We start from the raw sequence: 25,082 nt of genomic DNA, 5'->3' as shown, positions 1-25,082 counted from the left end.
AAAAAATTATCCTTAATTTTGTATCATTTGTCAACGCAGTGCAGCAACTGCAGACCTTGAGCGGGCTAGCTAGCGAGCTCATTGGTTGCTCTGCGGCAACTGCTGCAGCCTATAGACGAACTTGCGTGAACTCGCGCCCAATGAGAGGCGCCAGCGCTCACTGTCCCAAAGCCCGCCAGAATGGGCGTGGCTAGGGTGCATATAAGCGCAGTTCGTAGGCTGGAACCCTGATTTTCATCTCTTCAGCGAAGCTCTTCGCATCTCTGAAACTGCAAGAAGCCGTCGCCGCTCAAGGGGCATCAAGCAAGCTTGGACAGCGCCGAAGAAGCCGGCGCCGCCACCTTCAGCCATCCTGCGAGCTACGCCATCCGGCGACGTATCCTTTTAAAGCAAACTAGTTCCTCAGTGAACTTCACAAAAGAGCACGAGCGTCTTTTAAAGATGCCTCGCACCTGCGGTTCATGCCGCACCCTTCTCAGCGCCAGAGACCGCCACATCATCTGGCGCTCTCTGCCTGGGACTGGGGCATGCAGAGCTCGCCGCTGACGGCGGATGCGACCTCTGCGAGGAGCTTCGATGTCGACCCTGCGGGCTCGACTCGAGCGCCAGGACCGGACGCCGCGCCGCCTTCTGTTTCGCCGCGCCAGAAGAAGCGCCGCTCCCAAAGGCTGCCGGAACCGGGTTTAGAAGCGACTGTCTCGCCGGAGCCTCTCCCTCGAGCATCGCGTTCAAGGGCTGCTGTTCCATCATGGCTTCGGACAGCGAGGAGTGGTCACAAGCCTCCTCATCGGCCCAGGAATCCAGCAGGACCCGCGCCGTAGTCGAAGGGGAACTGATACGCCTCCTCACACAGGCCGTCGACCGCCTCGGGCTCGAGTGGTCACCGCCCCCTGAGCAGGCTCCCAACAGACTCGACGGCTGCTTTCTTCAAAGTCGTCACCGTGCGGCGCCATCGGCCCGGGCCGCTCCCTTCCTGCCGGAACTCCACGCCGAGCTCTCTAAATCGTGGAACTACTCTTCCATCCCCCCGGTCGAGGATTCGGTAGCAGCACACCTTTGCCCACCCTCCGCGAGATGGCGGTTTAAGCCAGTGCTCCCATCTAAGGCCTGCAGAACTACTTCCGCCTGTGTTGGCCGTGCCTATTCCGCCGCCGGCCAAGCCGCATCTGCTCTGCATTCCATGGCCGTCTTGCAGATCCTCCAAGCAGACCTTCTTCGGGAATGGGATGAGAAAGGCAGGCACCCAGAAGCTGTTACAGATCTAAGGAGCGCGACGGACCTCGCCCTTCGCGCCACCAAAGCTGCAGCTCAAGCCCTAGGGAAGTGCATGGCCTCGCTGACTGTAACCGAGAGACACCTGTGGCTAACGCTAGCCGGCATGGGAGAAGCTGAGCGATCCACGTTCCTCAACTCGCCGCTCTTTCAGTCCGGTCTCTTCGGTTCCGTGGTAAGTGGCATTGTTGACCGTTTTTCAGAAGTCCAGAAAGCCACCCAAGCCATGAATCTCTTCCTGCCTCGCCGCGCTAGCTCCTCTGCAGGCCGCCCACGTAACCAGCCTCCTGCACGAGCATCTTCACAGTGCCCAGCTCAACAAAGCCAGACTTCCCAGCGTCGACAGGGCGGCCGCCCCAGATCGCGCTCAGACAGCCGCCGCGGGCCTCGGCCTAAGATTGCGCTGAAACCTGAACAACCGAAGTCCTCCTCAGTCCAGCCGCGGCCGGACCACCGTCAAAGCTTCGCCCCCTGTCAGTCCCCTTCTCTCAGGCTAGTACAGTGGTGAATTCAGCAGCCAACAAGCCGGTGTTACTACCCGCTTGCCTGCACTCAAACGCCGTTTTCACAACGACACAAAAAGATCTTGTAAAGAGCAAACATGTCTTATGTGTAGAAAATGTACCCACAATCCAGTGTTCACCCCTACACACAAGCATTACACTTCCCGTGTTCCTATCAGAGCACACTCACATAAAGCGGGCACAGCCCGCTCGAGTGTTAGAGTCAATAAACGCCACCACGAGCCCGCAGGCGCTGCCCCTCTCTGCCCGCTCTGTCACACGGCCAGCAAACACCTCTCTATGTGTAAGTCCCGTGCTCGCGGACTATGCTCACAGATCACTTAACAGATGTGACTCTTTCCCCATTCATCTCAATCGGGAAGTCACTCACAGAACAGCATGTCCCTGCTGTCTGCGAAGCAGTCATGCATAAGCACAATAAGCGCGCTCACACGTTCTGTTCAGCCCGCTGTGTACGGCAATCAGGGCGACTCGGCCATTCACCCTCTAGCGTCACGCTTCAAAGCATGGGAAGCTATCCCAGGGATATGCAAATGGGTGTTAAGCACAATAAAACAGGGCTATTTGCTACAGTTCGATCGCCGCCCTCCCCGCTTCAGGGCGCTGCTCGAAACTACTGTGAACACGGAAGCAGCCTGCATGCTTCGTTCAGAAATAGCAAACCTTCTGTGCAAAAGGCCCATAGAGAGAGTGCCGCCTTCACTGAGCGAGTCAGGGTTTTACAGCCGTTATAAGACAGCGGCCTCAGACCAATATTAGATCTCAGGGTTTTGAACAAGGTGCTTGCAAAAAGACCGTTCAAAATGCTTACAATCAGCAAACTCCTCGCGCATGTGCGCCAGGGGGACTGGTTTATTTCTCTCGATCTGAAAGATGCCTATTTTCAGATTCAGATAAATCCCTGTCACAGGCCATGCTTGAGATTCGCCTCGACGGTCAGGTTTATCAATACACCGTCCTCCGCTCGCCTGTCCTTAGCACCTCGTACTTTCACGGCGCATGGATGCGGCGCCGCACTCCCTGCGGAGTCAGGGCTTGCGAATTCTGAACTATTTGGACGATTGGCTGATTTTGGCACAGTCACATACGGAGCTTCTGTCTCACAGGACAGTTCTCCTCAGTCATCTGAACAGTCTGGGTCTTGCAGTCAATTGGACCAAGAGCTCACTACAGCCCAGTCAGGCAATTTCCTTCCTTGGAATAGAACTAGACTCTGTGGCAATGACGGCTCGCTTATCTACACGGCGTGCGCGTGTAGAAGCTCCTTCACTTAAATTGTCTGGAAATGATAGCGGTCGAGTACGCGCTCGTGCGCTTCCTCCCGGTCATTCAGGGTCACCACGTCCTGGTCCGTTCGGACAACAGATCTGTGGTATCCTATCTAAACCGCCAGGGCGGTGTCAGATCCAGGAACCTCTTCCATCTGACAAAACGCATACTAAGTTGGTCCCAGGGCCACCTGCGCCGCTGAGGGCGACGCGACGCGCCAGGCCACCTGAACGACGGCCCAGACAGACTGTCCAGAGACAATGTTCCCCAGGGGAATGGTCCCTGCACGCCAAACAGTCCAGAAATTATGGCAAATATTCGGCAGAGCAGAGATAGACCTCTTCGGCCAGAAGAGAACTCTCACTGCCCAGTATTTTTCTCAAAGCGAGGACACGCTGGCCCAGGACTGGCCCAACTGCCCGCTTACGCCTTCCCTCCCGCCTCGCTATTGCCACAGGTAATGCAGAGGATCAGGAAACGGGTCACTCGGTGCTCCTCATAGCCCCGGCTGGGAGAATCAGACATGGTTCCCGGAGCTTACGCAGCTGTCACTGACAGCCCCGCTGCCCATCCCAGTGAGAGCAGATCTCCTCTCTCAAGCTCAGCGGCACGATCTGGCATCCCCACCCAGAGCGCTGGGCTGCACACGCGGTGATCAACGACTACCCGTCGCTTTGCCAGAAGGAGTAATGAACACTATCATACATGCTAGAGCCCCTTCCACGAGAAGACTCTATGCATCCAAATGGTCAGTGTTTTCAAAATGGTGCACCGACAGAGACCTGGACCCACGGACATGTGGGGTGTCGCCACTGCTCGTGTTTTTACAAGAGCTGTTGGATAAGGGCAGATCCCCATCCACGCCAAAGTGTATGCGGGCGGCCGCCGCGGCGTTCACCGAACCCCTGCACGGCCAGTCACGGGAAAAACGAGCTGGTCATCCGCTTCCTCAGGGAGCTAGAAGGATGAACCCCGCGCTCCCATCGGTTCCTATCTGGGATCTTTCTGTAGTTCTCGAAGCTATGAAAGCCCCCTTTCGAACCGCTTGAACTGCGGGATTTGAAATACCTTTCACTCAAAACCGCTTTTCTGACTGCCCTGTCATCAGTTAAACGCGTGGGAGACCTTCACGCTGTCTGTCAGCGCTGCGTGTATGGAGTTTGGACCAAGTGACTCCAAGGTCATTTTAAAGCCTAGACACGGCTATGTCCCCAAGGTGATCGGTACTCCTTTCAGAGCACAGATTATTTCCCTATCGGCTCTGCCAGCATCCGATAGCTGAACGCGACACAAATCTCCTTTGCCCAGTCAGAGCACTGAGATTGTATACTGCGCGCCCGCCTCTTTCAGACGCCGCTGAGCAGCTTTCGCTTCGCTCGAGGGCGCACCAAGGGTCTCGCCAACTCGAAACAGACACTGTCTAGATGGATAGTGGACGCTATTGCTGCCGCGACGCCGCCGAAAGACCTGCCATGCCCGCTAGGCATTAGGGCTTACTCCACCGGAGGCATGGCCTCCTCGTGGGCATGGTCCAGCGGGATTTCCATTCAGGACATATGTGTGGCAGCGGCTGGGCTTCCCTCCACCTTTGTCAGATTTTACAATCTGGAAGTGCCCGCTCTGCAGGCAAAACTACTAGCGGTTTAATACGCTACAGCTCCCCGGTGAGCTGCACTAATGGGACACGTTTCACACAGACCGCACCGCCGCTCTGTTTTTCCTTTCCCACTATGTGCGTATGTATCATACACACACTGACCACGCACTCTTGCCGGCCAAATATTATTTCCCCACTCACAAGGGCTCCCCGGTCCCCCACCCCCTGGGGCTCATGCAGTGGATGCTTGGCGTGCACGGCGCCGACAATGGGTTCCTCGTAGCGTAGCTAGCTTACGTAATACGAGAGAACCTCTCGTAAGAGAACGCCTCGGTTACCTCACGTAACCTCGGTTCTCTCTAGATGAGGGAACGAGTATTGCGTAGCTGGCCGTGCTTCGCCACCAGCCGATTTTCGCTTCATTCAATGAAAACCAGGGTTCCAGCCTACTGAACCGCGCTTATATGCATCCTAGCCACGCCCATTCTGGCGGGCTTTGGGACAGTGAGCGCTGGCGCTCTCATTGGGCGCGAGTTCACGCAAGTTCATCTATAGGCTGCAGCAGTTGCCGCGAGAGCAACCAATGAGCTCGCTAGCTAGCCCGGCCAAGGTCTGCAGTTGCTGCACTGCGTTGACAAATGATACAAAATTAAGGATAATTTTTTGGCTTCAATATCTCAGAAAAGATGAATCTTTCCCGTAGCGTAAGCTAGTTTACGCAATACTCGTTCCCTCATCTAGAGAGAACCGAGGTTACGTAGGTAACCGAGACGTTTGCGATCATTGGCAGAGATAGTTTTTAAATACAAGTACTTTATGTACAGCAAGGAATATTTTCTTCAAATATTCGGGACAGCCATGGTCTCAACTATGGCTCTAAATTTTGCAAATTGATATGTTGGCTTATTTGAAGAACAGGTGATTTATTCAGAGCAAAATCGCTTTTTACAATATATTAAAGTGTGGCGTAGGTATGTTGATGATTGTTTTATTTTATGGACCAGTAATGAACAGCAATTGATTGATTTTTACAATTATTTGATTGACAGCAGTGAGTTTTTGAAGCTTACTGTGGAATTTTATCATGAACAAATAAAATTTTTTGACATATTGATCATCAAAAAAGATGGCAAGCTGGTCACCGATTTATACCGTAAACCCACAGACTGTAATTCACTATTAAGAGTGGATGGTTTCCGTCTTACATCTCAAATGAAAAGATTACCTGTTAGTCAGGTTCATCAATCCATAGGATATGTAAAAAAAAGAAAGATATGATCAACAGGCCGATACTTTATTTCAAAGGTTCAGAGAGAGGGGATATAGTGATATGTCTTGTATCACTGGATAATCTCCATTAGGTTCCATTTTCAAGGATATAATTAGAAAACACTGGCATGTTATTGACACTGACCCATATTTTAAGAATATTTTTAAGGAACCACCATTTTAAAACGCAGAGTAATCTATGAGACATGTTAGTCAGAGCAGATATGCCGCCTCGGAACATTGGTACATTCTTAATTATAGTGTAGGTCTTGTGCTTAATGCAATTTTACACAACTGTAAACATTTTTTAATCATCCTAGTACAGGAAAAAAAATTACATTTAAGGGTGTGATTAGTTGTAATACGAATAATGTCATTTATTTTTTTATTTTTTTGCGGTTTGGGATATGTGGGTAAAACTAGGAGATCTTTGAAGATTAGAATATGAGAACATTGTAGTAGGCTAATAGATGCACTGGTAATGTTAACAGCCTGGAGGCCATGCACATTCAGAGATTGAAACACCCAGTTTCTAGTCTTAGATCCTGAGGAATGGAGAGAGTCAGAATCCCACAGAGAGGAGGTGACATAGAAGAGGATTTTAACATCAGATCTTTTCTTTAGATTTGTGGTTTTGATAAATCTATGTACAATTATCTTTTATAGTGGCATATCTTTGATGAGCATATTAGGGTATTTATATTGGAGAACTGTGGATATTTGTGCATGTGTAGATGGATGTATATGTGTATATAATATGGACACCCAGGCATATGTATGTTTGCATATGTGTGGATGTATATGTGTATATATACAGTTGTCAAAAGTTTACATACACTTAGTTTGAAGTCATTAAAACTATTTTAATGAAACTTTTTAACAGCTCCACAGATTTAATATTAGCAAACTATAGTTTTGCAAGTCGTTTAGGACATCTACTTTGTGCATGACACAAGTCATTTTTCCCAAAATTGTTTAGAGACAGATTGTTTCACTTACAGTTTACTTCATCACAAACAATTCAAGTTAACTGTGCCTTTAAACAGCTTGGAAAATTCCAGGAAAGTATCTTTAAGCCTTTAGGCAATTAGACAATTAGCTTCTGATAGGAGGTGTACTGAACTGGAGGTGTACCTGTGAATGTATTTTAAGGCCTACCTTCAAACTTGTTGCCTCTTTGCTTAACATAATTGGAAAATCAAAATAAATCAGCCAAGACCTCAGAAAAACAATTATGGACCTCCATAAGTCTGGTTCATCCTTGGGAGAAATTTCCAAACACCTGAAGGTACCACGTTAATCTGTACAAACAATAGTACGAAAGTATAAACACCACAGGACCATGCATCATTCCTCTCAGGAAGGAGACGCATTCTGTCTCCTAGATTTTGAGGGAAATGACAACGCCCTCGCAGAGAGAGATCTTGTAGCCGAAGATACAGCTGTTAGTTCACTCTTTGTCTCTGTAGCAGATGTAACTGATCCTTCTGACGGGTGAATATCTGTAAAGCCGTGGTTCCAGATGGCATTCCGGGCTGTGTCATCAGAGCGTGTGCAAACCAAATAGCTGGTGTTTTTACTGACATTTTCAACCTTTCCCTCTCCTTGTCTGTAGACTCCACATGCTTTCAAATGTCCACCATTGTGCCTGTACCAAAGCAATCCAAAATCACTTGCTTAAATGACTTGTGTCCTGTTGCTCTGACCCCCATCATCAGCAAATGCTTTGAGAAACTAATCAGAGATTGCATCTGCTCTGTGCTGCTTGCCTCACTAGACTCACTGTATTTTACATACCACAGCTGGTGCAGCTGGACGTCCTGTCAAGCAGATGCCAGGTGGTTAGAATTGGCAGCAACATCTCATCACTGACCCTCAACACTTGGGTCCTGCTGGGCTGTGTTCTCAGCCCACTCCTGTATTCCCTGTACACTCATGACTGTGTGGCAACATATAGCTCCAATGCCACTATGCAGCTGTGCTCGCTGTGCAGCTGGATCCTGGACTTCCTGTCAAGCAGATGCCAGGTGGTTAGAATTGGTAGCAACATCACTGACCCTCAACACTGGAGCCCCGCAGGGCTGTGTTCTCATCCCACTCCTGTATTCCCTGTACACTCATGACTGTGTGGCAACATATAGCTCCAATGACATTAAGTTTTCTGATGATACAAGGGTGGTAAATCCAATCACTGACAATGATGAAGAGGAGGTACACACTCTGACATGCTGGTGTCAGGAGCACAACCTCTCCCTCAACATCAGCAAGACCAAGGAGCTTGTGGTGGACTTCAGGAGAAAAGACCACTGGAGAGAGTCAGCAGCATCAAGTTCCACTGTGTCCACATCACTGAGGAACTCACATGGTCCGTCCACAGTGAGGCCATTGTGATGAAGGCTCACCAGCACCTCTTCTTCCTGAGATGGCTGAGGAAGTTTGGAATGAACCACCATAACCTCACACGGTTCTACACCAGCACTGTAGAGAGCTTCCTGACTGGCTGCATAACTGCCTGGTACAGCAACAGCACCACCATCAACCGCAAAGCCGTACAAAGGGTGGTGCGAACTGCCAGACACATCATCGTTGGTGAGCTTCCCTCCAGGAGATCTATACCAGGCGATGGGTGAAAAAAGCTCTGAGGATCATCAGAGACCTGAGCCATGGGCTTCTCTTACTGCTACCATCAGGCACGCGGTATCGCAGCATCAGGACCCTCACCAGCTGACTTCATGACGGCTTCTCCCCCAAGCAATCTGACTTCTATCGATCACGATACATATCTCAGCACCACACATTTATTAGCCTCAGACTGGACTCCCATTTTATATTTCTCTTAATTACACACTGGCAACTGACTATCAACACAACACATCATATTTATTTACACTGATTACATGAAGTTTTAATTGCATACAGTCTTCTTATTTTGTATATTATTATTATTATATTATTTTTTTGGTATACAGTCTTATTTTGTGTGTACTGTATATTGTATATTATTAGGTGTATATTGTGTAACAAATGTGTAAACTGTGTTATGTGTAAATCAGAAGTTTATTGTAATTGTCATACTACTATGTTGCTTGGAACCGCACCCAAGACTTTCACCCACTGTTGCACTTGTGTATATGGTTGAGTGACAATAAAGGCATTTGATTTGATTTTGATTTGAACATGGTTTGGTGCAAAAAGTGCAAGTCAATCCCAGAGCAACAGCAAAGGACCTTGTGAAGATGCTGGAGGAAACTGGTAGACAAGTATCTATATCCACAGTATAACAAGTACTATATCGACATAACCTGAAAGGCTGCTCAGCAAGGAAGAAGCCACTGCTCCAAAACCACCATACATACTGTAAGCCAGACTACAGTTTGCAAGTGCACATAGGGACAAAGATTTTAATTTTTGGAGAAATGTCCTTTGGTCTGTTGAAACAAAAATGTAACTGTTAGGCCACAATGACCCTCATTATGTTTGGAGGAAAAAGGGTGAGGCTTTCAAGCCGAAGAACACCATACCAAACGTGAAGCATGGGGGTGGCAGCATCATGTTGTGGGGGTGCTTTGCTGCAGGAGGGACTGGTGCACTTCATAAAATAGATGGCATCATGAGGAAGAAAAATGTTGTAGATATATGGAAGCAAAATCTCAAGACATCAGCCAGGAACTTAATGCTTGGTTGCAAATGGCTCATCCAAATTGACAATGACCACAATCATACCTCTTAAGTTGTGGCAAAATGGCTTAAGGACAACAAAGTCAAGGTACTGAAGTGGCCATCACAAAGACCTGACCTCCAAAAAATAGAAAATTTGTGGGCAGAACTGAAAAAGCATGTGTGAGCAAGTAGGCCTACAACCCTGAACTTATTGTGAGAAGCTTGTGGAAGGCTACCCAAAACATTTGACCCATGTTAAACAATTAGGCAATGATACCAAATACTAACAACGTGTATGTAAACTACTGACCCACTGGGAATGTGATGAAAGAAATAAAAGCTTAAATAATTCACTCTTCTATTATTATGACATTTCACATTCTTAAATAAAGTAGTGAACCTAACTGAGACTTAAGACAGGGATGTTTTCTACAATTAAATGTCAGAAATTGAGAAACTGAGTTTAATGTAAACCTCTGACTTCAACTGTATATGTGTATGTGTGTGTGTGTGTGTGTGTGTGTGTGTGTGCACGCAAAAATTTTAGGCACTTGTGAAAAATGTTGCTAAGTGAGGATGTCTTCAAAAATAATGCTATAAATAGTTTTCTTTTACCAATTAACATCATACTAAATCCAGTAAACATAAAAAACCTAAATCAATATTGGTGTGGTCACCTTTGCCTTCAAAACAGCACCAATTCTCCTAGGTACACCTGGACAATTTTTTCTTTGTTGTTGGCATATAGGATATTCCAGTCTTCTTGGGGAATTCACCACCTTTCTTCTATATATTTAAGCTGTCTCAGTTGATTCTGTCTCTTCATGTAATACCAGACTGATTCATCTTTGGTTAATTGGTTTACACTGTGTGTCTGATTGACAGGAACAACAGGTGAGGCTGTTAGCCTGAGCAGACATTCAGAATGTGTGCGCATGAGCATTTAGGCCTACATTATTTTATGTATTTTTTCGTTCAATTAGTTAAATCTATTCATTTAAATCTTTTGTTTATTCATATCTTAATTTGTTTTATATATATTTATAAATAGATTCGGCTCTAATGATATGCGAGCCGGCTCCCAACGTTCAAAAACAAGTGCGCGAACGACCCATCACTAGTGAGGGATAGATTTACAAGACACTTCAATGGGCTTTAATGCAGTTTAAATAGTTTTTGGATCGTTCTGCTGACAAAACATTGACAACATTTCTGTCCAAGAGCATTCAGTATACGAGGAACACCAGACAACATGAGTTGTGGAAAATCAGATGTGATCTAGGAGTTTTACAGCTGTTTACCGTTCGAGCCATTGAAGAGATGTTAATTCTACCACTCACAGCCTCGTTGTCATTCCCATTCAGTACCGCCTCTCCCTATAAGCATTATATAATTCTTGTTTTTGACTGGAGGTTATCAGCAATCCAAACTGCACGGTTATCTAGCGCTTGACCAAGCTTTTTTTTTTAAGCTTAATTACTTTGAGTTGCCATGGTAACACGCAGTCCCGCTCTAGTCAGGTCAGCTCAGGAAACCGAGTGAATGATTGAACAAAGTCAACACATGACAGCTGCAAAATAAACTGGAGTCAATTTATTACAAAAAACATTACCTTTAGAAAAGATCCGCACGCACGCACACACACACACACACACACACACACACATTTGCTTAATTGTACAGAGATACACTAATGCTAATAAAGTTAATCAACTACATAAATATGTTCTTTCAAAAGGGCACTGTTGTGAGAAAGTTACAATTCTAATGGAATGAAATTCAGCAATTCATAAGCAAGAGTTGTGGGTGCAGAATTGTTGGTAACACAATCCCTACTCCGTCGATCTCGGCACTCTCTCTCTCTCTCTCACGCATGAATTCCGAGCCATCTGAATGCAATCAATCTCAAAGCCTGCAAACAGCCTACGCAATAACTTACAAAAGAAAAAGAACCTCGCAGACATGCATACATGAAGGAGAGCTCTCACACTCTTACCAGGCGTTTGAGGCTTTATGCAGGACATCCTGTAGAGCGATGTATGGCTGCGCCCTTGATCACAACAGAAGATGAGCAAGAGTGAATCTCAAATTGTATAGAGCAATAAAGACTGTAGCACGCAGAAGGGAGGAGACTAGCTCATTTAATGAAAGCTACATCTCTTGCAAGCCTTGTTTACACCAAAATACAAAGCAAAATTGGGAGGGTAGTTGGGGGAGGGACTAAAAGAGGGGCCTCATTAGGGATCGTACTGTATATTGTACGCATGCCCTGGTATGTGAGGTGTATGGAAAATGCAGAGTGTGAAAAGAATATCTACGGACAGAGTTTGTGAGAGGAAAAATACTTAGGTACTCCACATTTAAAAGCACTGAAAACATAAATCTATTTGGATTCAGTTGCTTATCATAATGCAAAACTGCATATAGCGAAGTGTATTTCTTTGGATAGTTCACAAAAACGTACAATTTGGTAAACAATTATTCACATTTATGTTGTTTCAAACCCGTATGACTTTCTTTCTTCCATGGAACACAAAAGGATATCACAAGGAGATTGTCTGTCCCATTTACCCTGCGCTTATATTTTGTGGAAAAAACCACTTATGCTATAGAATGGTGACTGGCCAATAATCTTTTGTGCAGGGTTGAAAATGTTATCAAAATGTTGGGGGGGGACAATAAACATAACATTTCTCAAGAGCAATTTTTGAAGGGGACACCAAGTTTTTTTTTGTTGTTGCCCCGTTTGCATTTGTATTATTTTATTTCTTAAACAATTATTTTAAGAATATATCATTATATTATTTACAATACACATATTTTAACGATATTTTGGGGGGGACAACCCTCAGATGGGGGGTCCGATTTCCACCTATTCTTTTGTGTTCCACAGAAGTGTTTGGAACAACATGAGGGAGAGTAAATGAAGACAGAATTCTTGTTTTTTGATGAACTATCCTTTTGAGCAGATGTAAAATAATGATTTTAAGCATTAGATTGCAGTAATACATGCTTATAAAATGCATCCAGTAAAGAATATCATTGAAGACTCTTCCAAGTGCAGCACGTTTTGTTCTCATTGCTATTATTAGTAGATGTTGCTATATTGTTGTTTTCAATATGTAATCTATTTTACAAACCCATAGGTGTCAGATTAACATTTCAGATAACATTTAAGCCACCAACTACAAAAAGCTACAAGTATCAGTCGGTTCATCTGACTGAATTATGAAGAAATAAATATAATAGAGCAATTATGTTATTTAAAAGAAATCAGATGTAATCTGATGCAATGCTCCAATAAGAAAACTAAGAGATAGAAAGTTATTGATTTTGTTTGGAGTTCTTCTCCAAACTGCATTGCACACTTGGTCTGGTGGTTCTGTCTTGTGAACTGTATGAAGAAAATACATTTATAATAAGGAAGAAATATATTCATTAGTAAAGGCCTACCTTTGCTGGTCCTAACTGCATTTTTAAGCACACTTAATGTTAGCATCGTTATGTCACATACACAGCACACAGCCGAAAATGCAGTTTAGTAGCTTAGAGTTTCTTTGTGCACTCCAAGAGCAGTCTGACCTACTTTATGCAAACTTTAACCCTAATAAATCTCCTTTACTTCCTAGTTATGAGCAACATGATTCTCTTTCAGTGTATGAAGAAATTCTTAAGCAATAATGCAATCAAGACTCTAGGCTAGCTACCACAGTTTTTATTCCACAGTAAATATTTCTCTTACATCTTAAAGTCTTGGATATAAAAAGTTATAGAAGATTTCCACCACAAAGGAAATTAAATACGGTATCTTGTTTATTGTTACACTTGTTACAACATACCCCAATAGCCTTAACGGAACGTGCATTTAACAGCCTATTAGGCTTTTCAGAAAGAAAAAAAAACTACAACATACATTTACATATTTATGAAAGCATACAAAAAATCATACCATTGTGTTGGCCAACAAATATTGTAATGAATAAATTGCGTACATTTATAACCTTTAAACATTTGTTATGAATGACTAAAGTTCAGGCATGAAACTCTACATGGCACAAGCTGGTATGTTCTTTAAACTTGAACGAATGCTATTATAGTGCTTTTCTGACATTACATAGTGAATAAGGGACTCTAATCATAATAATGCGACGGCATGCAGCCAGGGGCGAGAATTTCATCAAAATGTTGGGGGGGTACAATAAACATAACAATTCTCAAGAGCAATTTGTGATGGGGACACCAAGTTTTTTTTTAGTTGTTGCCCCGTTTGCATTTGTATTATTTTATTTCTTAAACAATTATTTTAAGAATATATCATTATATTATTTACAATACACATATTTTAATGTTATTTTATATCTGAGGGGGACAACCCTCAGATGGGGGGGGTGGTCCTGACCCCCGCCCCCCCCCCCTATGATTTCCGCCTATGCATGCAGCTATAGTGCCCCAGTACGCTCACCACACACCAGGTGTTGGTGGAGAGTAGAATGATAGAGCCAATTCATTGCTGAGGATTATTAAGATATAATATATATTTTATGACTGTTTGTGACTGTAAAAAGGTGACTGTTGACTCTAAATTTTCCACTATTGGCATATCATTGACATACAAATATTTTCACCTTAAGTGACTTGCATTTTATCTGTCAGGTACATTACCAATGAAGGTGTATGGGATTAAAATTTATCCTTTATTTGTAAACTTAAATTCTGTAAATGTTGAGTTAAGGTCCCATTTGTGTTTATGAGAGTGTGCTCTAAAACATTCAAATCAGGCTAATAAATTTGATTTTCCAAAACAAACTTGATGTGAAACATGCAATCTGCAAGTGGTTCCAAATTTAAGTCTCAGTTTCTTGTGCATAATAAAAAAGATTAAGTCAAATAAATAACATAATTGAATTGCGATGTTTAATATATAATATAATTGCATTGCAAAGTCCTTATTGATTCCCACTGTTAATGAAAAGTATATGAAATTCCAAAGGTTTTGTATGATGCCAATTTGCTAAATTATTTTTGGTTAATTTGAGGTTAGGATTATGACCATAAATCAACTAAGCATCTAGAAAGCAGTGACAGGTCTTTAAAGTTTATTAAAATTGACCTGACTGTGTATTAGCATTTTATACCATCTTAATATGTTTGAGAATACTATTGTGTCATGCTAAAAAATAAATAAATACATATATTTTAAGGCATATTGTAAACAGATGTGACCTGCAGACACCTTGACTACAATTATGCATTCCCAATTAAACTGAAACTCTGATCTCTGCTGGATGCTGACAATAACGTTCAGTGAAAAAAATATTAACAGCCAATTACAGGTCATCAGTAGAGCGATGTGAAAAAGGGAAAACTTATAATTTAAACCAACACAGTGAAACCAAACAACTCAAATGTTTCAATACAATATCAAGAAGACAAATTAACATGGAACAATAAATAATACATATGACTCTTATGTTGCCGTAAGTAAAGCTAAAGGCATAGTTCAACAGACTGTGACATGTAGCAAAATGGTGATGAATCCTTAACACAATTCTCCTTAACCATGAAAGCAATTTAATTCTGTCCAAATAATCATATTTTCCACAGCATGGCAACTTCTTTGCAGATGCCAACATCATGGTAATTAAAATAGCAGAGACCAAATAATGTGGCTGTAGAAAGCATGAAGAGGCCAGCTTTAGCCATCTTAATCTTGGCCTCATCATGGACATAGTCAGTTAGGACTTGACCAATCCCCCTGCAGGAAGAGAAAAACACACAAAGAGATCAGCAGGAATGAGATGAAATACATTACAAATAGTGTATGTGGGCTGAGAATTTAAAAACTCTGTTTTACTCTGTTATGCAAACATGAGTGTTGTAAGAGCCAAATAGCCAAAATTGGCCAACATAAGGCTAATTCAATCCTCATATTAACTTGTCAACTATGTAAACAAACAAAGAGTTGTTTGCATGGTTTAAAGGTGCACTCAGCTATTTCTGAGAAACACTGTTGATTTTCAAACTCAACTGCCAAAACAAACACACCCTTCCCTTCAGCGTTCCTTTGGAAGCTCCGCCCCCCAAATTCATGCACGCAAATTAATTCCTTTTACCTTTCGGAGGTCTCTCCACCACTGAAAAGTCTCAACGATGTTGATGTGGCTCCTAGCCCCCGACTTATCATAATCCTCCTTAATTAGTTTATATTCGTCTGACCTTTTTCTCTTCACATGCTCTCACCAGTGTCCATGTAGCGTGAGAGCTGCAGCAACAGTAGTAATCCACTACCATACCAAGGTACAGGTATGCCGCCGGAGACATGCCACTATGCTAACAGAACTATGCTCAATACCCGTTCACCTGTCCAGTGCTTGGATGCTGCCCTGGAGCTTGAAAAAGCTGTAGAGAGAAATTAAAAAGAAGTATTAATTATATAAAAACACAATTGTGCTAGTGTACATTGGTGTAAACAAAGTAGCCTACAGCTCATGAAATGCTGTCTTTGTTTTTTAAAAAAATGGAAGTGCAATTGTCATTCCCATAATACAGATAAAGTGTAACACTGAAAAATATCAAATTTTTCAAAAAAAAAAAAAAAACTGATTCTTTGTAAAGAACTGTAAATATTGTCTGCACTGCAATATAGTAGGAATGTACCACAATTGCAAAGACCAAATTAAATAACTTCATGGTATTTATATAAAAGTTACACTCATTATTTTCCAATCATTTCCACATGTTTTGGTGAACCAGTTTCTAATTTAGGCAATTTTGTAATGGTAAAGATTATAGGGTACAATGGGGCTACAGGCTCCATAGGGTAAAAGGCACTTTTGCTTTTACTCTCTCCAAAAACACTAAATAGCAACAAAAAATACTATTTTTTGTACTTTCCTGAACCTGTTTGTCAATATGCACAGTAAAATGTTCCTCATCCATGAGATATTTGCATGTTGTGACTAAAGGTTGATTTTGAAGCAGTTTGATCTATTGTTTAATATTATTTTTTACATTTTGCAAATTTACAGTACTTTGCAAAAGTCTTAAGGTGCGTACACACTGCCAGCGACATGACAGCGACTCAATACCATTCATTTTCAATGCGAGCACAGCAACTTCCGGCGACACGAGCTGTCGCGACCGTTGGCGCTAGATGTGGGCGTGTCCAGCGACGCGACAAAGTTGAGAAAAGTTCAACTTTGGAGCGACTAACGGAAGCGACAGCCAATAGGAGAGAAGACGGGAGAGCTCACGTGATCCTTCTCTCTCTCTCAGCTCCTGCAGTGACGGAAAGATGGATGAAAGGCTAATTCTTGCTGTTAGAAATTTTCCAGTGCTCTATGATATGTCTCTTCCCACGTACAAGGACATTTTTAAGAATAATACTGTGTGGAAAGGTGTATCTGAGATCGCTGGGATTTTATGGACCCAGACAGACCGGCATTTGCATTTCCCCGCAGATAAACAGCCTCTCTGGCAAACAGCACGCCTGGTTTCTCATTCATCTTTGATATAAAGCATTTTATGTACTGATTCCATTTATATTTAGTCTTTTCCCTCCAAAATGTTTGTTTTTAGTGGCAAGAAAAGCGATTCGCTGTCAACAGCAATGGAATGGCATCCGTGAATGTCATTTATAAACGTTACTAGGCAACCAGTAGTGGGAACACCCACTAGCTACTTCACCGCCAGCCACTGGCGACTTGCAGCGACAAAGTCGCTGGCAGTGTGTACGCACCTTTAAGCTGCGTTCACACTGCCCGAGACATGCAGCGACCAATGACCTCATCTCATTCATTTTCAATGAGAGCTGGTGACTTCCAGCAGCACGAGTGAGGGCGACTGTTGGCGACCGGATGTGAGCGTGTCCAGCAACGTGATAAATTTGAGAAATGTTCAATTTTATGCAAATGAAGTGTGACTTTCAGGAGCGACAGACAATATGAGAGAAGATGGTAGAGCTCACGTGATCCTAATATTTTAATAATATTAATTGTAAAGAAACAGTGCTGTTTAGACACTCCATACACATCATTAGCGACCTAACTGCCATCCACTGGCGACATGCAGCGACAAAGTAGCTGGAAGTGTGAATGCAGCTTAAGGCACGTATGATGTTTCACAAAAACATTTGTCTTAAGATGGTTATTTATATCTTTTACTTAGTGTGCCAATAGGAAATATACATTTTATACTCCCAAACATTCCTTTTGCAAACAGAATAGAATAGAAGAACAGAGAGCCCTGCAACAGATGGCATGGACCCACAGAGCCCCCCACTGAACATCGAGTCAGTCTGAGATGACATGAAGAGACAGAAGCAATTCAGACATCCTAAATAGATATAAGAACTGTGGTAAATTCTCATGTCCGAAATTAACAGGAAATTTTCCACCCTTTTCTGAAGTAGTTAATTTGAGTAAGCATTAATCTGTTACTCCAAAAAGCACTATATCTATTGTCCCTATTTGAACATGAAATCACTTTAACCCCCCTGGGAGCCTTTTACCCCAAGTGTACCCCAAGTGTTCTAAAAGATTTTTAGAAGAATATTTCAACTCTGTTGGTCCATACAATGCAAGTGAATGGGTACCAAAATTTGCATGCTCCAAAACCACAAAAAGGCCCCATAAAAGAAAAAAAACTCCAGCGGTTAAATCCATATCTTAGGTGTGGTGAGAAACAGATCAATATTTAAGTTCTTTTTTACAATCAATCGACACTATCACACAACATTTCTCCTCTTTTGTTTTTGTTGATTCGTATTCTTTGTGTATATCGCCACCTACTGGGCAGGGAGAAGAATTTATTATAAAAAAATATAATATACTTGAATATTGAAATTGAGAAATTGTTTCTCACCCACACCTATCATATCACGTCTGAAGATATAGATTCAACCACTGGAGTCTTATGGATTAATTTTATACTGCCTTTGTGTTTTTTGGATCTTCAAAATTTGGGTACCCATTCACTTGCATTGTGAGGACTTTCAGAGCTGAAGTACTCTTCTAAGAATTTTAATTTGTGTTCAGCAGAAGAATGGCATGAAGGTGAGTAAATGATGATAACTTTTTTTACCTTTCTTGATTAATTATATTAATAATAGCCTATCACAATTAAGTGTTGAATATTACTAAATATTTATTTATTAATCAGGTCACATAAATCAGAATAAGAATTGACTTTATTGCCAAGTAAGTTGTCACATACAAGGAATTTGCCTTGGTGTTTGATGCATACAATAACAATAAACATAGTAAGCTACATAATAAACTATATTTAAGATGCAATATACAAAGAAAAAGTAAACTGACTGGTTTTAATAAAGCTGTACAGTTGTGCAAAATATGTGCAGATGTGCAAAATATGAACCATAGAATGTGCTCAGTGTGACTGAAACCTGACTTAATCCAGATGAATATATTAGTTTATACGAGTCTACTCCCCAAGGTTATCGTTATAAACATGAATCTTGCCTGAAAGGTCGAGGAAGGGGTGTTGCTTTCAATTTTATTTTTATGTAAGATTCAGAAAATCTTGTTATTAATGATACTTGTGGCCGTTAAGCTACCTATTACTCATGTTTGTGCGCACACACTCCATAGGGACGCATTGACCAAAACAATGACGTAATGTACAAAGAGGCTGAACGTGATTCACCGACATCATGCTGACAGAGGAGGTAGCATAATTAAAATTAGACGGTTATGACTGTTTAACTACAAACTTTGAGACTGCATATTATATTTGAATCTCCTGTGGAACAGGGCTAAAACGAAGTGTGGATTTAGGTCTGACTATGCGAGACTGTAGTTTGAAGTAATTCGTTTTCTTTGCATGATACATTGACTGCATTTATATGATAGCCTCTGTCGGCATTAGCTAGCAAGCCAACGTTAACAATAACTGTTAGATAAATTTGGTGTATGATGACAGTAGCCATTAATAAAATAGACTGTACATTATAAATATGTTGACACAATTCAGTATTGATGTTATTCCATCACAACTGTCATTTTGATATATCGATGCGCTATTGTTTTATAATAATAGAATGTATATATTTTCTGTATAACCAAGTTACACTACACTAATGAATGGTCATTCACATTGTCTAGCATTCATTTAATGTGTTATTGTAGTTTACCTTGCAGAATAATTACAGATTAACATTGACATTACCTGACTTTTAGTACAAAGACAAGATCGTTAAAATTACTTGAAAGTTACGAAGAAAGGTAGCTTGCAATTCGTCAGCAGGCAAGATCCAATTAGCTAAAATGACACAGATCAATCCTTATGGCACTATATGCACATGCTTTGCTGTTATGTAAGCTTACCAGTCCAGTAAGAAGAATGCCAATTCAGGGTAAGTTTTGATCCCCAACACCGAACGAAAGTCCCTCCAGGACTCAAATGCCCTTCACTCTAGTTTTCACTCGACCACGATCACGTTTCTGCTTAGCCAGACGGGATTCAGTAGATAAATGTTTTTGGCTTACTCTGAGTTTGTGTAGGAGTCTGTGTTGTTGCGCACACCATCTCAAAGATAACATTACGTAGTGTTACAGACTATCTGATGATGCTGTTGAATAGTGGAAGAGAACCTACTCTTCAGTCTACAGGCTTTAATAGGCAACCTAGGAAGGGCTATTTTTTTAAGTTGCGTTACAAGCCGTTCACACATTGGCAAAAAAAGGAAAATATTACATGAAAAATATCACATATTGCACCTTTAATGTGACATCGTCAGACATAAATAAAAAATCTGTAATCTTTTGTTCTTGCTACAGTATATATACCACCAGGGTCATATTCTGATTTCCTTACAGAATATGCTGATTTTCTGTCAGATCTAGTAGTTACTGTGGATAGAGATTTAATCATTGGAGACTTCAAAATTCACATAAAGAAAATTATAAAATGGAATTAGCATTTATCTATTTTCTCAACTCTGTTAGGGTCAGAAAAAACGTGACAGGATCAACTCATTGCCATAATCATATGCTAGATTTTATTCTGTCATATGAAACTGATGTTGATAATATTGCAATTCTGCTGAAAAGCAATGACATCTCAGATCATTAACTCGTCTCTTGTATGCTGCGCTTAGCAAAGGTCACTCAATCTACGCTGCATTATCGATCGGGTAGAACTATACTTTCGACCACTAAAGATAACTTCCTGGGGGTCTAAATCTAAATATAATTATTTTGTATAGTATTTAACACACAATTTACAATCATGTTTTTTTTTTTTTTTTTTTTAAATAAACCACACTACTATGACTCAAAGACATTACTATATTACAGCTTTTTCTGTTAAAGCAAAAAAAATTGTAAGGCTGCTTTGAAAATATGTGGGTTGGGAAAAGCACTATGCACATAAAAATGACTTGATATTTGGATGCTGAATCACTTTTCAGAATTGAAATAATGATTACAATATTCTTGAGTACAACAATTTACAAAGTTTACAAACACCCAATTCCTTTTTTTTTTTTGGGACACACAATGAACAGTCATTGTTTGTGTCAGTGTCATCTCAACATTATGGACAAGGTGAAAATAACATGAAACATTCTGAATGGATTCAAGACTTACATAATAATCAGTCATCATTCACCTGAGTGTGATGAAGCTGCGTGGATCCTTCCAGCAGCAAATCGGAAAGACTCGACATATCGATTCTTCTGAAAAGCAACCAATCCAAGAGACAGATATAGTGTTGCAGAGAAGCACCGCTGCAAAAGAACAAAAACATGCGATCTTAGCGATAACGAAGTCACAAATTAGCAGTTTACAAAAAGGAGCACGTATGAGGTGCGACCAAAATATGGCCAAAATTTCATAAAAATATGATGTGATGATTGGTGGTTGATTTAAATCTAACAGAATTGACAACACATGGGGTAAAACCATAAACTATAATCCGTATTAATTAATATGTATTTACTATAACATGTTTAAAGATAACTTAATATTTTTAATTGCTATTTATAATAATAGTGCTCAGGCGCGTCAAACTTGCCATGACTCTAAAATTACAAGGTCAGATTCATGCATTAATAGTGCAGCAGTTTCAGGGAGTGAAACTTAACGGTGAATTAGCATGTTCCGACAGTGTCACCGTTTGTGGATACTCTTCAAATGAATGGGGAGCGCCGTAAACTGACACCTACCTGTCGCAATATTGTCCGCGTCTTCTCTTATAAAACATAGGGGCCTACATTTTATCGTAGTAACCGCCACACTTAGTTATTTTTATTCTTAGTAATATTATCGAAAATTTCAATGAATTCAGTTATAAGCTGTTTCCTCACAAACGCAGTTTATTAAGCACACAGACGGGTCTCTTCCATTAACATTCATTATAAAACGGCCAGGGTCCCACCTATTGAATGTACATGGGACCGCCGCCGTATGCTATTTTATGCTAAGCTTGGAATCTCATTGGTAGAAGGGCTCTGGCAGTTTATTTACAGCGGGTTCGGCATTGATTCATTTTACTTGATCGATACCGCCATCTATCACTGTGGAAGACACACAGTGGGAATAAACATTCCTTTGTCATGTCAAAAAACTTTATTTACCACCTTAAAAATAAAACAAAAACTATGAAACAACCAACCATTTGACAGTCTTTTTTTGTTTTAAATGAACAGTATGGCTTTTAGATAATTCGCGCCCAATTACTTTGCTTAATTTGGATAATAAATTGTTAGCTTCCCTTTATGCGAAATGATTGAAACCATGCTTAGAAGAACTTGTCTCTGTTTCCCCATCTGGTTTTGTGAAAGGTAGGCATATAGCCAATAATATTCGACTTGATTTAGATATTTTAGATTATAAGGAATTGATCAACGATAATGCAATTATTTTATTTTTAGACTTGTATAAGGACTTTGACATGGTTGAGCACAAGTTTATGTTTGAATCTTTGCTTAGGTTTGGTTTTGGCCCTTCGTTTGCTAAATTAGTAAAGACTTTTTCCAAAAATATTAACAGCAATGTATATTTGGTGAATGGTGTTTCTCCCCGGTTTATGATTAGCAGGGGCATCAGAGAAGGGTGTCCTTTTTCGCCTTTTTTGTTTTTGTTGGTCACTGAGTTTCTCAATATTTGTATTACTCGTGTTTAGATATTCAGGGTATCTTATTAGCAGAACACACGTTTCTAATTAGTCAACTGGCAGATGACACAAAAAACGAGAAACAGGTCGCTGTTATTTTGGATGCTATGAATTCGTTTTCTAATGCCTCTGGCCTTACAGTCAATACAAATAAAAGTGAAATTATACCTGTTCACAGTCTTGATAAAGGTCATATAGAAGGTATTGAGGTCAAAAGTACTGTTAGATATTTGTGCATCTTAATAAGTAAATCACCTGCGGATAGAATTTTAGATAATTTTTTGCAACGGACAAAGAAATAAAAGAATGTCTTCAACTGTTGGCTACAAAGAAATCTAACTATCTATGGTTGTGTATTGATATCTAAAGCTGAAGGCATTTCCAGAATTGTTTACCCAGCTTTGTCTTTATATGTCGACCCGAAAACCTGCTTGTCTATCGACTCTTACTATTTATGTTCTTGTGGAAAAATAAAACTGAATATGCTAAAAGGAAGACTCTGATAATAAATAGTTTGGAGGGAGGTGTGAATGCTTTGGACTTAAGTTTCAAGGTTTTCAATATTGGTTGGATTAAACGCTGCCTGAATGCTGATCCTAATCTGTTATGGTTTTATATTCCTAAATTGATTTTTGAAAAATGAGGGGGGTTACATTTTTTTACTGGCCTGAGATTTCAAATGCAACAAACTTCCGGCCAAGCTTGCTAATTTTCATAAGCAAGCCTTGGAAGCCTGTAAACTTGCCTTCTACCACAATTTTTCCCCTCATATCCTTCTCTTGCTACTATTAATATATGGACTCCATTAATAAGTTTCTGTTACCTAACAAGATGAAAGAACTTCATTATAAAATTCTTCATAAATACTATCCCTGTAACTTTGTTCTTTCCAAGTTTAAATTGGACATTGCTTCACAATGTACATTCTGCAACTTTAATGTTGAAACACCACACTTGTTTTTTGAATGTGATTATGCAAAGGAGTTCTGGAAAGAAGTAGCCTGGCTTATTTTCTCTGCTTACAACAAACTTTTTATTTTTGAAATAATTCATGTATTGTTTTTGTTTTGGAACTCCGGGTCAAATGAGATGGATGATAGGTTAAAACTGTTAACTCTCTCTGGACAGTTCCATTTCCATAAATGTAAAATCATTGATTCTAAGCCCAATTTTAGGCTGTTCTGTATCGTAAGTGTTTTTGTGTGTGTGTGTGTGTGTGTGTGTGTGTTTATGTAAGTCTTTTGTTCAATACAAAAATAGAACTACGGCAAAAGAAAATTGTCATGACGTCATATTCTTGCGGCGGAAGTCATTGCCTGAACTTCAACGGCTGTCAGTAGAGTCGCCTCCTTCATAATCTGCGAGAAAACTGTTGTCATGGCTGATTTTAGTTCAAGCTTTGACATGCCGTCGGCTAGTTTTCAGAATCTACCGATGCTTCGGAGCTTCAGCGTCTGATTGCTGCAGAGCAGCAGAAAGCGCAGTTTCAAGCGCAGGTAATTTGCTAATCAGTGCGCTACTGAATCATTCAACACCAGTTCCTGAGCCTCGCATATTTAATGTGTGTAACAATGTTTTTTAGGTTCACAATTTCACTGATGTTTGCTGGGATAAATGTTTGGACAAACCGAGTAGCAAATTGGATTCACGAACTGAGACGTGTCTCGTAAACTGCGTGGAACGTTTCATCGACACAACCCTCACCATCACGAATCGCTTTACACAGATGGTCCAGAAGAGCGGGCATTGATAAAGGACAGAGTGTCCTCAAGGACAGTTTGCACAGATATTTTTTTATTTTCTTGGTGTCCTGTTTGCTGTCCGTTGGTGCATCGAAGAGACTGTAATGCCCAAAAATGGCTTTTGTCATCAGGACACGTCGTTTCCTTTTTGTAGTATAATTTGCGTCACAACAATACTCATCTGTAAAACTAACTGGGGTTAGATTGTGAACAATCGTAACTTTCAAAGAAATTAGTGGATTGTCTTCGATTTATGCAAGTGAACTTTAATAAAGAGATGACTTTTTAAGGACTTCTTTGTTTTGAATGACTTCCTTGGTTAAAATGCAGCATGGTAGATTTAATATATATATATATATATATATATAAGAAACATACAACTTTATTGAATAAATGCAATTTCTAAAATATTTTTGACTGATAAAAACCTGAAGAACTTCTTTGACCTTACTATTTTTCTCCAGTTTTCTGAATTGTTACATTTGTATCCAAATTGGGTTGGATGTGCAGGTTTTCTAAAATGGAGCCACTTTAATATAATGCCACTATATGAAAACCATCTAATTGAATCAGACCTTATCCTCTCTTGCCCATTTTTTATAAATTAGTGGAATT

At 41.1% G+C, this 25,082-nt stretch overlaps 3 protein-coding genes across 3 annotated transcripts in view; 1 reads left to right on the top strand and 2 right to left on the bottom strand.

The window, feature by feature from the left end:
- Positions 1-13,183, bottom strand: part of bco2a (beta-carotene oxygenase 2a) — a 30,541-nt gene extending 17,358 nt beyond the window's left edge. Inside the window, exons 1-2 of the mRNA XM_052111604.1 lie at positions 13,045-13,183; positions 11,588-11,641 (exon numbers count right to left, since the gene is read on the bottom strand). Coding sequence (XP_051967564.1) covers positions 11,588-11,641; positions 13,045-13,090 — 100 coding nt within the window. The 5' untranslated portion in view covers positions 13,091-13,183. The remainder of the gene's footprint in view (positions 1-11,587; positions 11,642-13,044) is intronic.
- Positions 13,184-13,403: 220 nt separating this feature from the next.
- Positions 13,404-18,466, bottom strand: sdhda (succinate dehydrogenase complex, subunit D, integral membrane protein a). The gene is given in 5 exon segments (XM_052099667.1): positions 13,404-15,346; positions 15,832-15,866; positions 15,868-15,918; positions 15,920-15,990; positions 18,454-18,466. Coding segments are annotated over 5 exon segments (336 nt in total). The 3' UTR covers positions 13,404-15,180.
- A 5,636-nt stretch (positions 18,467-24,102) lies between these two features.
- Positions 24,103-24,750, top strand: timm8b (translocase of inner mitochondrial membrane 8 homolog B (yeast)). Its single transcript, XM_052111614.1, is given in 3 exon segments — positions 24,103-24,142; positions 24,145-24,221; positions 24,308-24,750. Coding segments are annotated over 3 exon segments (285 nt in total). The 3' UTR covers positions 24,476-24,750.
- Positions 24,751-25,082: the final 332 nt, after the last annotated feature.

Source organism: Xyrauchen texanus, chromosome 3, assembly GCF_025860055.1.
Source record: "Xyrauchen texanus isolate HMW12.3.18 chromosome 3, RBS_HiC_50CHRs, whole genome shotgun sequence".
In the NCBI taxonomy this organism is placed as follows: Eukaryota; Metazoa; Chordata; class Actinopteri; order Cypriniformes; family Catostomidae; genus Xyrauchen; species Xyrauchen texanus.
Note: the sequence above shows the minus strand (reverse complement) of the source record. Positions and strands in the feature narration are given on the sequence as shown.